Below are 17,758 nucleotides of genomic sequence, written 5' to 3'. Positions count from 1 at the left end.
GACAGACTAAACATGATGACAGACTAACCAGGGAGAACACTAAACATGATGACAGACTAACCAGGGAGAACACTAAACATGATGACAGACTAAACATGATGACAGACTAACCAGGGAGAACACTAAACATGATGACAGACTAACCAGGGAGAACACCAAACATGATGACAGACTAACCAAGAACATGATGACAGACTAAACATGATGACAGACTAACCAGGGAGAACACTAAACATGATGACAGACTAACCAGGGAGAACACTAAACATGATGATAGACTAACCAGGGAGAACACTAAACATGATGACAGACTAAACATGATGACAAACTAACCAGGGAGAACACTAAACATGATGACAGACTAACCAGGGAGAACACTAAACATGATGACAGACTAAACATGATGACAGACTAACCAGGGAGAACACTAAACATGATGACAGACTAACCAGGGAGAACACTAAACATGATGACAGACTAACCAGGGAGAACACTAAACATGATGACAGACTAAACATGATGACAGACTAACCAGGAGAACACTAAACATGATGACAGACTAACCAGGAGAACACCAAACATGATGACAGACTAACCAGGGAGAACACTAAACATGATGACAGACTAAACATGATGACAGACTAACCAGGGAGAACACTAAACATGATGACAGACTAACCAGGAGAACACTAAACATGATGACAGACTAACCAGGGAGAACACTAAACATGATGACAGACTAAACATGATGACAAACTAACCAGGGAGAACACTAAACATGATGACAGACTAACCAGGGAGAACACTAAACATGATGACAGACTAAACATGATGACAGACTAAACATGATGACAGACTAAATAGGGAGAACACTAAACATGATGACAGACTAACCAGGGAGGACACTAAACATGATGACAGACTAAACATGATGACAGACTAACCAGGGAGAACACTAAACATGATGACAGACTAACCAGGGAGAACACTAAACATGATGACAGACTAACCAGGGAGGACACTAAACATGATGACAGACTAACCAGGGAGGACACTAAACATGATGACAGACTAAACATGATGACAGACTAACCAGGGAGAACACTAAACATGATGACAGACTAAACATGATGACAGACTAACCAGGGAGAACACTAAACATGATGACAGACTAACCAGGGAGAACACTAAACATGATGACAGACTAACCAGGGAGAACACTAAACATGATGACAGACTAAACATGATGACAGACTAACCAGGGAGAACACTAAACATGATGACAGACTAACCAGGGAGAACACTAAACATGATGACAGACTAAACATGATGACAGACTAACCAGGAGAACACCAAACATGATGACAGACTAACCAGGGAGAACACTAAACATGATGACAGACTAAACATGATGACAGACTAACCAGGGAGAACACCAAACATGATGACAGACTAAATAGGGAGAACACTAAACATGATGACAGACTAAACATGATGACAGACTAACAGGGAGAACACTAAACATGATGACAGACTAACCAGGGAGAACACTAAACATGATGACAGACTAAACATGATGACAGACTAACCAGGGAAAACACTAAACATGATGACAGACTAACCAGGGAGAACACTAAACATGATGACAGACTAACCAGGGAGAACACTAAACATGATGACAGACTAACCAGGGAGAACACTAAACATGATGACAGACTAACCAGGAGAACACTAAACATGATGACAGACTAACCAGGGAGAACACTAAACATGATGACAGACTAACCAGGGAGAACACTAAACATGATGACAGACTAAACATGATGACAGACTAACCAGGGAGAACACTAAACATGATGACAGACTAAACATGATGACAGACTAAACATGATGACAGACTAACCAGGGAGAACACTAAACATGATGACAGACTAAACATGATGACAGACTAACCAGGGAGGACACTAAACATGATGACAGACTAACCAGGGAGAACACTAAACATGATGACAGACTAACCAGGGAGAACACTAAACATGATGACAGACTAAACATGATGACAGACTAACCAGGAGAACACTAAACATGATGACAGACTAACCAGGGAGAACACTAAACATGATGACAGACTAACCAGGGAGAACACTAAACATGATGACAGACTAAATAGGGAGAACACTAAACATGATGACAGACTAACCAGGGAGAACACTAAACATGATGACAGACTAACCAGGGAGAACACTAAACATGATGACAGACTAACCAGGAGAACACTAAACATGATGACAGACTAACCAGGAGAACACTAAACATGATGACAGACTAACCAGGAGAACACTAAACATGATGACAGACTAACAGGGAGAACACTAAACATGATGACAGACTAACCAGGGAGAACACTAAACATGATGACAGACTAACCAGGGAGAACACTAAACATGATGACAGACTAACCAGGGAGAACACTAAACATGATGACAGACTAACCAGGAGAACACTAAACATGATGACAGACTAACCAGGGAGAACACTAAACATGATGACAGACTAAACATGATGACAGACTAACCAGGAGAACACTAAACATGATGACAGACTAAACATGATGACAGACTAACAGGAGAACACTAAACATGATGACAGACTAACCAGGGAGAACACTAAACATGATGACAGACTAACCAGGGAGAACACTAAACATGATGACAGACTAACCAGGGAGGACACTAAACATGATGACAGACTAAACATGATGACAGACTAACAGGGAGAACACTAAACATGATGACAGACTAAACATGATGACAGACTAACCAGGAGGACACTAAACATGATGACAGACTAACCAGGGAGAACACTAAACATGATGACAGACTAACCAGGGAGAACACTAAACATGATGACAGACTAAACATGATGACAGACTAAACAGGGAGAACACTAAACATGATGACAGACTAACCAGGGAGAACACTAAACATGATGACAGACTAACCAGGAGAACACTAAACATGATGTCAGACTAACCAGACACTAAACATGAACAGACCAGGAGAACACTAAACATGATGACAGACTAACCAGGGAGAACACTAAACATGATGACAGACTAAATAGGAGAACACTAAACATGATGACAGACTAAATAGGGAGAACACTAAACATGATGACAGACTAACCAGGGAGAACACTAAACATGATGACAGACTAACCAGGGAGAACACTAAACATGATGACAGAACCAGGGAGAACACTAAACATGATGACAGACTAAACATGAGAACACTAAACATGATGACAGACTAACCAGGGAGAACACTAAACATGATGACAGACTAAATAGGGAGAACACTAAACATGATGACAGACTAACCAGGGAGAACACTAAACATGATGACAGACTAACCAGGGAGAACACTAAACATGATGACAGACTAAACATGATGACAGACTAACCAGGGAGAACACTAAACATGATGACAGACTAAATAGGGAGAACACTAAACATGATGACAGACTAACCAGGGAGAACACTAAACATGATGACAGACTAACCAGGGAGAACACTAAACATGATGACAGACTAAACATGATGACAGACTAACCAGGGAGAACACTAAACATGATGACAGACTAACCAGGGAGAACACTAAACATGATGACAGACTAAACATGATGACAGACTAACCAGGGAGAACACTAAACATGATGACAGACTAAACATGATGACAGACTAACCAGGGAGGACACTAAACATGATGACAGACTAACCAGGGAGAACACTAAACATGATGACAGACTAACCAGGGAGGACACTAAACATGATGACAGACTAAACATGATGACAGACTAACCAGGGAGAACACTAAACATGATGACAGACTGACCAGGGAGAACACTAAACATGATGACAGACTAAATAGGGAGAACACTAAACATGATGACAGACTAACCAGGGAGAACACTAAACATGATGACAGACTAACCAGGGAGAACACTAAACATGATGACAGACTAAACATGATGACAGACTAACAGGGAGAACACTAAACATGATGACAGACTAAACATGATGACAGACTAACAGGGAGAACACTAAACATGATGACAGACTAACCAGGGAGAACACTAAACATGATGACAGACTAAACATGATGACAGACTAACAGGGAGAACACTAAACATGATGACAGACTAACCAGGGAGAACACTAAACATGATGACAGACTAACAGGGAGAACACTAAACATGATGACAGACTAACCAGGGAGGACACTAAACATGATGTCAGACTAACCAGGGAGAACACTAAACATGATGACAGACTAAACATGATGACAGACTAACCAGGGAGAACACTAAACATGATGACAGACTAACCAGGGAGAACACTAAACATGATGACAGACTAAACATGATGACAGACTAACCAGGGAGAACACTAAACATGATGACAGACTAAATAGGGAGAACACTAAACATGATGACAGACTAAACATGATGACAGACTAACCAGGGAGAACACTAAACATGATGACAGACTAACCAGGGAGAACACTAAACATGATGACAGACTAAACATGATGACAGACTAACCAGGGAGAACACTAAACATGATGACAGACTAACAGGGAGAACACTAAACATGATGACAGACTAACCAGGGAGAACACTAAACATGATGACAGACTAACCAGGGAGAACACTAAACATGATGACAGACTAAACATGATGACAGACTAAACATGATGACAGACTAAACATGATGACAGACTAACCAGGGAGAACACCAAACATGATGACAGACTAACAGGGAGAACACTAAACATGATGACAGACTAACCAGGGAGAACACTAAACATGATGACAGACTAACCAGGGAGAACACTAAACATGATGACAGACTAACCAGGGAGAACACTAAACATGATGACAGACTAACCAGGGAGAACACTAAACAAGATGACAGACTAAACATGATGACAGACTAAACAAGATGACAGACTAAACATGATGACAGACTAAACAAGATGACAGACTAAACATGATGACAGACTAAACATGATGACAGACTAAACAGGGAGAACACTAAACATGATGACAGACTAACCAGGGAGAACACTAAACATGATGACAGACTAAACATGATGACAGACTAAACAGGGAGAACACTAAACATGATGACAGACTAACCAGGGAGAACACTAAACATGATGACAGACTAAACAGGGAGAACACTAAACATGATGACAGACTAACCAGGGAGAACACTAAACATGATGACAGACTAAACATGATGACAGACTAAACAGGGAGAACACTAAACATGATGACAGACTAAACATGATGACAGACTAACCAGGGAGAACACTAAACATGATGTCAGACTAACCAGGGAGAACACTAAACATGATGACAGACTAACTAGGGAGGACACTAAACATGATGACAGACTAACCAGGGAGAACACTAAACATGATGAGACTAAACATGATGACAGACTAACAGGGAGAACACTAAACATGATGACAGACTAACCAGGGAGAACACTAAACATGATGACAGACTAAACATGATGACAGACTAACAGGGAGAACACTAAACATGATGACAGACTAACAGGGAGAACACTAAACATGATGACAGACTAACCAGGGAGAACACTAAACATGATGTCAGACTAACCAGGGAGAACACTAAACATGATGACAGACTAACCAGGGAGAACACTAAACATGATGACAGACTAAACAGGGAGAACACTAAACATGATGACAGACTAACCAGGGAGAACACTAAACATGATGACAGACTAACCAGGGAGAACACTAAACATGATGACAGACTAACCAGGGAGAACACTAAACATGATGACAGACTAAACATGATGACAGACTAAACATGATGACAGACTAACCAGGGAGAACACTAAACATGATGACAGACTAACCAGGGAGAACACTAAACATGATGACAGACTAACCAGGGAGAACACTAAACATGATGAGACTAAACATGATGACAGACTAACAGGGAGAACACTAAACATGATGACAGACTAACCAGGAGAACACTAAACATGATGACAGACTAACCAGGAGAACACTAAACATGATGACAGACTAACCAGGGAGAACACTAAACATGATGACAGACTAAACATGATGACAGACTAACCAGGAGAACACTAAACATGATGACAGACTAACCAGGAGAACACTAAACATGATGACAGACTAACAGGGAGAACACTAAACATGATGACAGACTAAACATGATGACAGACTAACCAGGGAGAACACTAAACATGATGACAGACTAAACATGATGACAGACTAAACAGGGAGAACACTAAACATGATGACAGACTAACAGGGAGAACACTAAACATGATGACAGACTAAACATGATGACAGACTAACAGGAGAACACTAAACATGATGACAGACTAACCAGGAGAACACTAAACATGATGACAGACTAACCAGGGACACTGTTGTGGATACAGGGTCTGTGGTTGGTGAGGAAGGGGAGGTTTGAGGTAGTCCTGTAGTTGGGGAGGTTTGAGGTTGTCCTGTAGTTGGTGAGGAAGGGGAGGTTTGAGGTTGTCCTGTAGTTGGTGAGGAAGGGGAGGTTTGAGGTTGTCCTGTAGTTGGGGAGGAAGGGGAGGTTTGAGGTAGTCCTGTAGTTGGTGAGGAAGGGGAGGTTTGAGGTAGTCCTGTAGTTGGTGAGGAAGGGGAGGTTTGAGGTAGTCCTGTAGTTGGTGAGGAAGGGGAGGCTTGAGGAAGTCCTGTAGTTGGTGAGGAAGGGGAGGTTTCAGGTAGTCCTGTAGTTGGGGAGGTTTGAGGTAGTCCTGTAGTTGGTGAGGAATGGGAGGTTTGAGGTAGTCCTGTAGTTGGTGAGGAAGGGAAGATTTGAGGTTGTCCTGTAGTTGGTGAGGAAGGGAGGTTTGAGGTTGTCCTGTAGTTGGTGAGGAAGGGAAGATTTGAGGTTGTCCTGTAGTTGGGGAGGTTTGAGGTAGTCCTGTAGTTGGTGAGGAATGGGAGGTTTGAGGTTGTCCTGTAGTTGGTGAGGAAGGGAAGATTTGAGGTTGTCCTGTAGTTGGTGAGGAAGGGAGGTTTGAGGTTGTCCTGTAGTTGGTGAGGAAGGGAAGATTTGAGGTTGTCCTGTAGTTGGGGAGGTTTGAGGTAGCCCTGTAGTTGGTGAGGAAGGGAAGATATGAGGTAGTCCTGTAGTTGGTGAGGAAGGGGAGGTTTGAGGTTGTCCTGTAGTTGGTGAGGAAGGGGAGGTTTGAGGTTGTCCTGTAGTTGGTGAGGAAGGGAGGTTTGTGGTAGTCCTGTAGTTGCTGAGGAAGGGAGGTTTGAGGTAGTCCTGTAGTTGGTGAGGAAGGGGAGGTTTGAGTTAGTCCTGTAGTTGGTGAGGAAGGGGAGGTTTGAGGTAGTCCTGTAGTTGGTGAGGAAGGGGAGGTTTGAGGAAGTCCTGTAGTTGGTGAGGATCTCAGGCCCTCTTTCTTCAGTATGGGAGTTACTGCCAGTGGGCATGGGGTCAAGGGAGGAGAACAGGGAGGTGTTAACTAAGGCAGTGGGCATGGGGTCAAGGGAGGAGAACAGGAGGCTTTAACTAAGGCAGTGGGCATGGGGTCAAGGACAGAGAACAGGGAGGCTTTAACTAAGGCAGTGGGCATGGGGTCAAGGGAGGAGAACAGGGAGGCTTTAACTAAGGCAGTGGGCCTGGGGTCAAGGGAGGAGAACAGGGAGGCTTTAACTAAGGCAGTGGGCATTGGGTCAAGGGAGGAGAACAGGGAGGCTTTAACTAAGGCAGTGGGGTCAAGGGAGGGAGAACAGGGAGGCTTTAACTAAGGCAGTGGGGTCAAGGGAGGAGAACAGGGAGGCTTTAACTAAGGCAGTGGGCATTGGGTCAAGGACAGAGAACAGGAGGCTTTAACTAAGGCAGTGGGCATTGGGTTAAGGACAGAGAACAGGGAGGCTTTAACTAAGGCAGTGGGCATTGGGTCAAGGGAGGAGAACAGGGAGGCTTTAACTAAGGCAGTGGGGTCAAGGGAGGAGAACAGGGAGGCTTTAACTAAGGCAGTGGGGTCAAGGGAGGAGAACAGGGAGGCTTTAACTAAGGCAGTGGGGTCAAGGGAGGAGAACAGGGAGGCTTTAACTAAGGCAGTGGGGTCAAGGGAGGAGAACAGGGAGGCTTTAACTAAAGCAGTGGGGTCAAGGGAGGAGAACAGGGAGGCTTTAACTAAGGCAGTGGGGTCAAGGGAGGAGAACAGGGAGGCTTTAATTAAGGCAGTGGGGTCAAGGGAGGAGAACAGGGAGGCTTTAACTAAGGCAGTGGGCAAGGTCTTGTTATCAAGGGAGAAACCTCACTCCCTCCCCTTTTCTCTCTTTTCTCGTGCTCCATCGGCCCCCAGGAACCTGGTCTCTCTCATTAACGAGAAGGCTCTGTTCCTCACCTGGTCTCTCACTCCCTCTCTCTCCGGGCGCTCCATCGGCCCCCAGGAACCTGATCTCTCTCATTAATGAGAAGGCTCTGTTCCTCACCTGGTCTCTCACTCCCTCTCTCCCTCTCTCTCTCTCTCTCTCTCTTTCTCCCTCCCCTCCTCCCTCTCTCTCCAGGCGCTCCATCGGCCCCAGGAACCTGGTCTCTCTCATGAACGAGACGGCTCTGTTCCTCACCTGGTCTCTCTCCCTCTCTCTCCAGGCGCTCCATCGGCCCCAGGAACCTGGTCTCTCTCATGAACGAGACGGCTCTGTTCCTCACCTGGTCTCCACCTAGCGACAGCGGTGGCAGGAAGGACCTGACTTATAACATCATGTGCCAGCGCTGTGGCAGTGGCGCCTCCGGTGGCGAGGAGGACTGTGAGCCGTGTGAGACCGACCTGCGCTTCGTACCACGCCTCCTGGGCCTCACCGGGACCTCGGTGGCTATTCTGGACTTTGCCACACACGCCAACTACACCTTCCACGTAGAGACGGTCAATGGAGTGTCTGGACTGGGAGGAAACACCAGGCCCCTGGCAAACATCACTGTTACTACTGACCAGACTGGTGAGTACTGACCAGACCCCTGGTTAACATCACTGTTACTACTGACCAGACTGGTGAGTACTGACCAGACCCCTGGTTATCATCTCTGTTACTACTGACCAGAAACCTGGTTATCATCACTGTTACTACTGACCAGACCCCTGGTTAACATCACTGTTACTACTGACCAGACTGGTGAGTACTGACCAGACCCCTGGTTAACATCTCTGTTACTACTGACCAGACCCCTGGTTAACATCTCTGTTACTACTGACCAGACCCCTGGTTAACATCTCTGTTACTACTGACCAGACCCTGGTTAACATCTCTGTTACTACTGACCAGACTGGTTACTACTGACCAGACCCCTGGTTAACATCACTGTTACTACTGACCAGACTGGTGAGTACTGACCAGACCCCTGGTTAACATCACTGTTACTACTGACCAGACCCCTGGTTAACATCACTGTTACTACTGACCAGACCCCTGGTTAACATCTCTGTTACTACTGACCAGACCCCTGGTTAACATCTCTGTTACTGCTGACCAGACCCCTGGTTAACATCTCTGTTACTACTGACCAGACCCCTGGTTAACATCTCTGTTACTACTGACCAGACCCCTGGTTATCATCTCTGTTACTACTGACCAGACCCCCGGTTAACATCTCTGTTACTACTGACCAGACTGGTGAGTACTGACCAGACCCCTGGTTATCATCTCTGTTACTACTGACCAGACCCCTGGTTAACATCACTGTTACTACTGACCAGACCCCTGGTTAACATCTCTGTTACTACTGACCAGACCCCTGGTTAACATCTCTGTTACTGCTGACCAGACCCTGGTTAACATCTCTGTTACTGCTGACCAGACTGGTGAGTACTGACCAGACCCCTGGTTAACATCACTGTTACTACTGACCAGACCCCTGGTTAACATCTCTGTTACTACTGACCAGACTGGTGACTACTGACCAGACCCCTGGTTAACATCACTGTTACTACTGACCAGACTGGTGACTACTGACCAGACCCCTGGTTATCATCTCTGTTACTACTGACCAGACCCCTGGTTAACATCACTGTTACTACTGACCAGACCCCTGGTTAACATCTCTGTTACTACTGACCAGACCCCTGGTTAACATCTCTGTTACTGCTGACCAGACCCCTGGTTAACATCTCTGTTACTGCTGACCAGACTGGTGAGTACTGACCAGACCCCTGGTTAACATCACTGTTACTACTGACCAGACCCCTGGTTAACATCTCTGTTACTACTGACCAGACTGGTGACTACTGACCAGACCCCTGGTTAACATCACTGTTACTACTGACCAGACTGGTGACTACTGACCAGACCCCTGGTTAACATCTCTGTTACTACTGACCAGACCCCTGGTTAACATCTCTGTTACTACTGACCAGACTGGTGAGTACTGACCAGACCCCTGGTTAACATCTCTGTTGCTACTGACCAGACCCCTGGTTAACATCTCTGTTACTACTGACCAGACCCCTGGTTAACATCTCTGTTACTACTGACCAGACCCCTGGTTAACATCACTGTTACTACTGACCAGACCCCTGGTTAACATCTCTGTTACTACTGACCAGACCCCTGGTTAACATCTCTGTTACTGCTGACCAGACCCCTTGTTAACATCTCTGTTACTACTGACCAGACCCCTGGTTATCATCTCTGTTACTACTGACCAGACTGGTGAGTACTGACCAGACCCCTGGTTAACATCTCTGTTACTACTGACCAGACTGGTGAGTACTGACCAGACCCCTGGTTAACATCTCTGTTACTACTGACCAGACCCCTGGTTAACATCACTGTTACTACTGACCAGACCCCTGGTTAACATCTCTGTTACTACTGACCAGACCCCTGGTTAACATCTCTGTTACTACTGACCAGACCCCTGGTTAACATCACTGTTACTACTGACCAGACCCCTGGTTAACATCTCTGTTACTACTGACCAGACTGGTGAGTACTGACCAGACCCCTGTTTAACATCTCTGTTACTACTGACCAGACCCTGGTTAACATCACTGTTACTACTGACCAGACCCCTGGTTATCATCTCTGTTACTACTGACCAGACCCCTTGTTAACATCTCTGTTACTACTGACCAGACCCCTGGTTAACATCTCTGTTACTACTGACCAGACCCCTGGTTAGCATCTCTGTTACTACTGACCAGACCCCTGGTTATCATCTCTGTTACTACTGACCAGACCCCTGGTTAACATCTCTGTTACTACTGACCAGACGGGTGAGTACTGACCAGACCCCTGGTTAGCATCTCTGTTACTACTGACCAGACCCCTGGTTAACATCACTGTTACTACTGACCAGACCCCTGGTTAACATCTCTGTTACTACTGACCAGACCCCTGGTTAACATCACTGTTACTACTGACCAGACTGGTGAGTACTGACCAGACCCCTGGTTATCATCTCTGTTACTACTGACCAGACTGGTTACTACTGACCAGACCCCTGGTTAACATTGTTGTAATGAAATCTAATCATGGCGTCTCCTGAACCAAGGTGTTGTTGTAGTTATTAAATGAGCTGTTGATCTAATCCTGGCGTCTCCTGAACCAAGGTGTTGTTGTCGTTATTAAATGAGATCTAATCCTGGCGTCTCCTGAACCAAGGTGTTGTTGTAGTTATTAAATGAGCTGTTGATCTAATCCTGGCATCTCCTGAACCAAGGTGTTGTTGTAGTTATTAAATGAGATCTAATCCTGGCGTCTCCTGAACCAAGGTGTTGTCGTCGTTATTAAATGAGATCTAATCCTGGCGTCTCCTGAACCAAGTTTGGGGGGACGTCCATGTGATTTCTCTTCCTGGTATTACAGAACATGACTGTCTGGGTTTTCAGACAGACATCAATAGGTTCCACTTTATAATAACCAGAAACTGCACAATGGTTCTGAGAGGTGCTGTGTTTGTTATATTATGCTGCCTGGTGGAGCTCTCATTATGGGTTTTACACGCAACACACACACACACACACACACACACACACACACACACACACACACACACACACACACACACACACACACACACACACACACACACACACACACACACACACACACACACACACACACACACACACACACGGTCGGACACACGTTCAGTCACTAGCTCCCAGGGCGTGCAGGGAGAGGGAAGCTAACCAAGGGAGGTGCACCCTGGGAAAGGAAGTAACATCTTTTATGTAAATATTATCTCCTGCGGGAGGCTGAGAAACAGCTTGCTCTGCTGTTCCCATCACTTTATTCAGAGGTTGGGATTGACTCATCAAAATGGAGCTGTCAGCCCTCCTCCCCTTCTCTTCCTCCTCCTCTCCTCCTCTCCTCCTCCTCTCCTTCTCTTCCTCCTCCTCTCCTCCTCTCCTCCTCCACCTCTCCTTCTCCTCTCCTCCTCCACCTCTCCTTCTCCTCTCCTCCTCCACCTCTCCTTCTCCTCTCCTCCTCCTCTCCTCCCCTCTTTCTCTTCCTCTCTTCCTCTCCTCCCCTCTTCCTCTTCCTCTCCTCCTCCTCCTCTCCTTCTCTCCTCCCCTCTTCCTCTTCCTCTTCCTCTCCTCCTTCTCCTCTCCTTCTCTTCTCCTCTCCTCCTCTCCTCTCCCCCCTCTTCCTCTTCCTCTCTTCCTCTCCTCCCCTCTTCCTCTCCTCCTCCTCCTCTCCTTCTCTTCTCCTCTCCTCCTCCTCCTCTCCTCCCCTCCCCTCCTCTTCTCCTCCTCCTCTCATTCTCCTCTCCTCTACTCCTCCTCCTCCTCCTCTCCTCCCCTCTTCCTCTTCTCCTCTCCTCTTCTCCTCCTCCTCTCCTTCTCCTCTCCTTCTCTTCTCCTCTCCTCCTCTCCTCTCCCCCTCTCTTCCTCTTCCTCTCTCCTCTCCTCCCCTCTTCCTCTCCTCCTCCTCCTCTCCTTCTCCTCTCCTCCCCTCCTCCTCCTCTCCTCCCCTCTTCCTCTTCTCCTCCCCTCTTCCTCTCTTCTTCTCCTCCCTCTTCCTCTCCTCTTCTCCTCCTCCTCTCCTTCTCCTCTCCTCTACTTCTCCTCCTCCTCTCCTCCTCCTCTCCTCTTCCTCTCCACCTCTTCTCCTCCCCTCTTCCTCTTCCTCTCCGCCTCTCCTCCTCATTGTCTGCTAAACCTCAGAAGATCCTCATTACTAAACACAGTGGCAGCTCACACAGTCAGACAGACAGACAGACAGACAGACTTTCTCTCTCTCTCTCTGTCTCTCTGTCTTTCTGTCTGCCTGTCTCTCTCTCTCTCTCTCTCTCTCTCTCTCTCTCTCTCTCTCTCTCTCTCTCTCTCTCTCTCTCTCTCTCTCTCTCTCTCTCTCTCTCTCTCTCTCTCTCTGTCTTCCTCTCTTACATAAGCACACCCAGTCAGGTCCACTTCAACACCTAATCCAGGCTATGTGTTAGAGCACCACCCATGATCCCCACTGTTTAACCCTGTTGAACCCCACACCACCCACGATCCCCACTGTTTAACCCTGTTGAACCAGACACCACCCATGATCCCCCCTGTTTAACCCTGTTTAACCCCACACCACCCATGATCCCCCCTGTTTAACCCTGTTGAACCAGACACCACCCATGATCCCCCCTGTTTAACCCTGTTGAACCAGACACCACCCACGATCCCCACTGTTTAACCCTGTTGAACCAGACACCACCCATGATCCCCCCTGTTTAACCCTGTTTAACCCCACACCACCCATGATCCCCCTGTTTAACCCTGTTGAACCCCACACCACCCACGATCCCCACTGTTTAACCCTGTTGAACCAGACACCACCCATGATCCCCACTGTTTAACCCTGTTGAACCCCACACCACCCATGATCCCCCTGTTTAACCCTGTTGAACCAGACACCACCCATGATCCCCACTGTTTAACCCTGTTTAACCCTGTTGAACCAGACACCACCCATGATGCCCCCTGTTTAACCCTGTTGAACCAGACACCACCCATGATGCCCCTGTTTAACCCTGTTTAACCCTGTTGAACCAGACACCACCCATGATGCCCCCTGTTTAACCCTGTTGAACCAGACACCACCCATGATCCCCACTGTTTAACCCTGTTGAACCCCACACCACCCATGATCCCCCCTGTTTAACCCTGTTGAACCAGACACCACCCACGATCCCCACTGTTTAACCCTGTTGAACCAAACACCACCCATGATGCCCCCTGTTTAACCCTGTTGAACCAGACACCACCCATGATCCCCACTGTTTAACCCTGTTGAACCCCACACCACCCATGATCCCCCCTGTTTAACCCTGTTTAACCCTGTTGAACCCCACACCACCCATGATCCCCACTGTTTAACCCTGTTGGCTGGCTGTTCTCTACACATTAACACTCTGAGAATCAATCACCGCTCTGTCGCCAAGGCAACAGCTAAAATATACCTAAGTCTTAGAGAGATAAGAGAAGAACGAAAGAGAGAGGGGGGAGAACATCAATGTTCCCATGAGACAATATCTTCCTAATGATCTCCTAGTTTCCTACAGTAGAGAACTACCTACTAATGTCTTGATAATGATCTCCTAGTTTCCTACAGTAGAGAACTACCTACTAATGTCTTGATAATTATCTCCTAGTTTCCTACAGTAGAGAACTACCTGCTAATGCCTTGATAATGATCTCCTAGTTTCCTACAGTAGAGAACTACCTACTAATGCCTTGATAATGATCTCCTAGTTTCCTACAGTAGAGAACTACCTGCTTTAATGCCTTGATAATGATCTCCTAGTTTCCTACAGTAGAGAACTACCTGCTTTAATGCCTTGATAATGATCTCCTAGTTTCCTACAGTAGAGAACTACCTACTAATGTCTTGATAATGATCTCCTAGTTTCCTACAGTAGAGAACTACCTGCTAATGCCTTGATAATGATCTCCTAGTTTCCTACAGTAGAGAACTACCTGCTTAATGTCTTGATAATGATCTCCTAGTTTCCTACAGTAGAGAACTACCTGCTAATGTCTTGATAATGATCTCCTAGTTTCCTACAGTAGAGAACTACCTACTAATGTCTTGATAATGATCTCCTAGTTTCCTACAGTAGAGAACTACCTGCTAATGTCTTGATAATTATCTCCTAGTTTCCTACAGTAGAGAACTACCTGCTTAATGCCTTGATAATGATCTCCTAGTTTCCTACAGTAGAGAACTACCTGCTAATGTCTTGATAATTATCTCCTAGTTTCCTACAGTAGAGAACTACCTACTAATGTCTTGATAATTATCTCCTAGTTTCCTACAGTAGAGAACTACCTACTAATGTCTTGATAATTATCTCCTAGTTTCCTACAGTAGAGAACTACCTGCTAATGTCTTGATAATTATCTCCTAGTTTCCTACAGTAGAGAACTACCTACTAATGCCTTGATAATGATCTCCTAGTTTCCTACAGTAGAGAACTACCTACTAATGCCTTGATAATGATCTCCTAGTTTCCTACAGTAGAGAACTACCTACTAATGTCTTGATAATTATCTCCTAGTTTCCTACAGTAGAGAACTACCTGCTAATGTCTTGATAATTATCTCCTAGTTTCCTACAGTAGAGAACTACCTACTAATGCCTTGATAATGATCTCCTAGTTTCCTACAGTAGAGAACTACCTACTAATGCCTTGATAATGATCTCCTAGTTTCCTACAGTAGAGAACTACCTACTAATGTCTTGATAATTATCTCCTAGTTTCCTACAGTAGAGAACTACCTGCTAATGTCTTGATAATTATCTCCTAGTTTCCTACAGTAGAGAACTACCTACTAATGCCTTGATAATGATCTCCTAGTTTCCTACAGTAGAGAACTACCTACTAATGTCTTGATAATTATCTCCTAGTTTCCTACAGTAGAGAACTACCTACTAATGTCTTGATAATGATCTCCTAGTTTCCTACAGTAGAGAACTACCTACTAATGTCTTGATAATTATCTCATAGTTTCCTACAGTAGAGAACTACCTGCTTAATGCCTTGATAATGATCTCCTAGTTTCCTACAGTAGAGAACTACCTGCTTTAATGTCTTCCTAATGATCTCCTAGTTTCCTACAGTAGAGAACTACCTGCTTTAATGCCTTGATAATGATCTCCTAGTTTCCTACAGTAGAGAACTACCTGCTTTAATGCCTTGTCACCGGTGAAAATGCAACTTTTTGATAAACTTGATGAATTTCTCTTTTCATTCCAATGTAATCTACTTACTCTGCCATTGTTATTTTCAACGTGTGATAGACATCTAAACTAGGGAGTCCAATCCAACTTGTCAAGACTAGACCGGGGAACGCTGCAAACAGGGGACGATAAATGAATTAGGAATGATGTCTGAATAAATGTAGCATAATTAAAAGCCTAATGAGGCATTAATATGCAATTTGCAAATGATGAGCGTGAGCAAGGAAACAAATCTCCGTTAATGTGTTGGGGATAAAACCACAGATGGAGAGGAAGAGGAGAGGAGAGGAGAGGAGAGGAGAGGAGAGGAGAGGAGAGGAGAGGAGAGGAGAGGAGAGGAGAGGAGAGGAGGAGAGAGGAGAGGAGGGGAGGGGAGGAGAGGGGGGAGAGGAGAGGGAGGGGAGGAGAGGAGAGGGAGGGGAGGAGAGGGGAGGGGAGGGGAAGAGAGGAGAGGGGAGGAGGGGAGAGGAGAGGAGAGGAGAGGAGAGGAGAGGAGAGGAGAGGAGAGGGGAGTTCCTCGCTGATCCCCCAGACACAGTACTGACAGGACCATGCTGACCCCCAGACACAGTACTGACAAGACCAGATTGGTCCTTATCTGGCTAAGGTCAGGAAGTCAGTTATAGCTGGCTAAGGTCAGGAAGTCAGTTATAGCTGGCTAAGGTCAGGAAGTCAGTTATAGCTGGCTAAGGTCAGGAAGTCAGTTATAGCTGGCTAAGGTCAGGAAGTCAGTTATAGCTGGCTAAGGTCAGGAAGTCAGTTATAGCTGGCTAAGGTCAGGAAGTCAGTTATAGCTGGCTAAGGTCAGGAAGTCAGTTATAGCTGGCTAAGGTCAGGAAGTCAGTTATAGCTGGCTAAGGTCAGGAAGTCAGTTATAGCTGGCTACGGTCAGGAAGTCAGTTATAGCTGGGTAAGGTCAGGAAGTCAGTTATAGCTGGGTAAGGTCAGGAAGTCAGTTATAGCTGGCTAAGGTCAGGAAGAGCTGGCTAAGGTCAGGAAGTCAGTTATAGCTGGCTAAGGTCAGGAAGTCAGTTATAGCTGGCTAAGGTCAGGAAGTCAGTTATAGCTGGCTAAGGTCAGGAAGTCAGTTATAGCTGGCTAAGGTCAGGAAGTCAGTTATAGCTGGGTAAGGTCAGGAAGTCAGTTATAGCTGGCTAAGGTCAGGAAGAGCTGGCTAAGGTCAGGAAGAGCTGGCTAAGGTCAGGAAGAGCTGGCTAAGGTCAGGAAGTCAGTTATAGCTGGGTAAGGTCAGGAAGTCAGTTATAGCTGGCTAAGGTCAGGAAGAGCTGGCTAAGGTCAGGAAGTCAGTTATAGCTGGCTAAGGTCAGGAAGTCAGTTATAGCTGGCTAAGGTCAGGAAGTCAGTTATAGCTGGCTAAGGTCAGGAAGTCAGTTATAGCTGGCTAAGGTCAGGAAGAGCTGGCTAAGGTCAGGAAGAGCTGGCTAAGGTCAGGAAGAGCTGGCTAAGGT

At 45.9% G+C, this 17,758-nt stretch overlaps 1 protein-coding gene across 1 annotated transcript in view; it reads left to right on the top strand.

Moving 5' to 3' along the window:
* Positions 1–8,752: 8,752 nt before the first annotated feature.
* Positions 8,753–17,758, top strand: part of LOC124018321 (ephrin type-A receptor 6-like) — a 61,880-nt gene continuing 52,874 nt past the window's right edge. The window contains exon 1 of the mRNA XM_046333595.1: positions 8,753–9,065. Coding sequence (XP_046189551.1) covers positions 8,753–9,065 — 313 coding nt within the window. The remainder of the gene's footprint in view (positions 9,066–17,758) is intronic.

Source organism: Oncorhynchus gorbuscha, unplaced genomic scaffold (assembly GCF_021184085.1).
Source record: "Oncorhynchus gorbuscha isolate QuinsamMale2020 ecotype Even-year unplaced genomic scaffold, OgorEven_v1.0 Un_scaffold_473, whole genome shotgun sequence".
Taxonomy (NCBI): domain Eukaryota; kingdom Metazoa; phylum Chordata; class Actinopteri; order Salmoniformes; family Salmonidae; genus Oncorhynchus; species Oncorhynchus gorbuscha.
The sequence above is the reverse complement of the archived record's forward strand: the minus strand, read 5'-3'. Positions and strand labels throughout refer to the sequence as shown.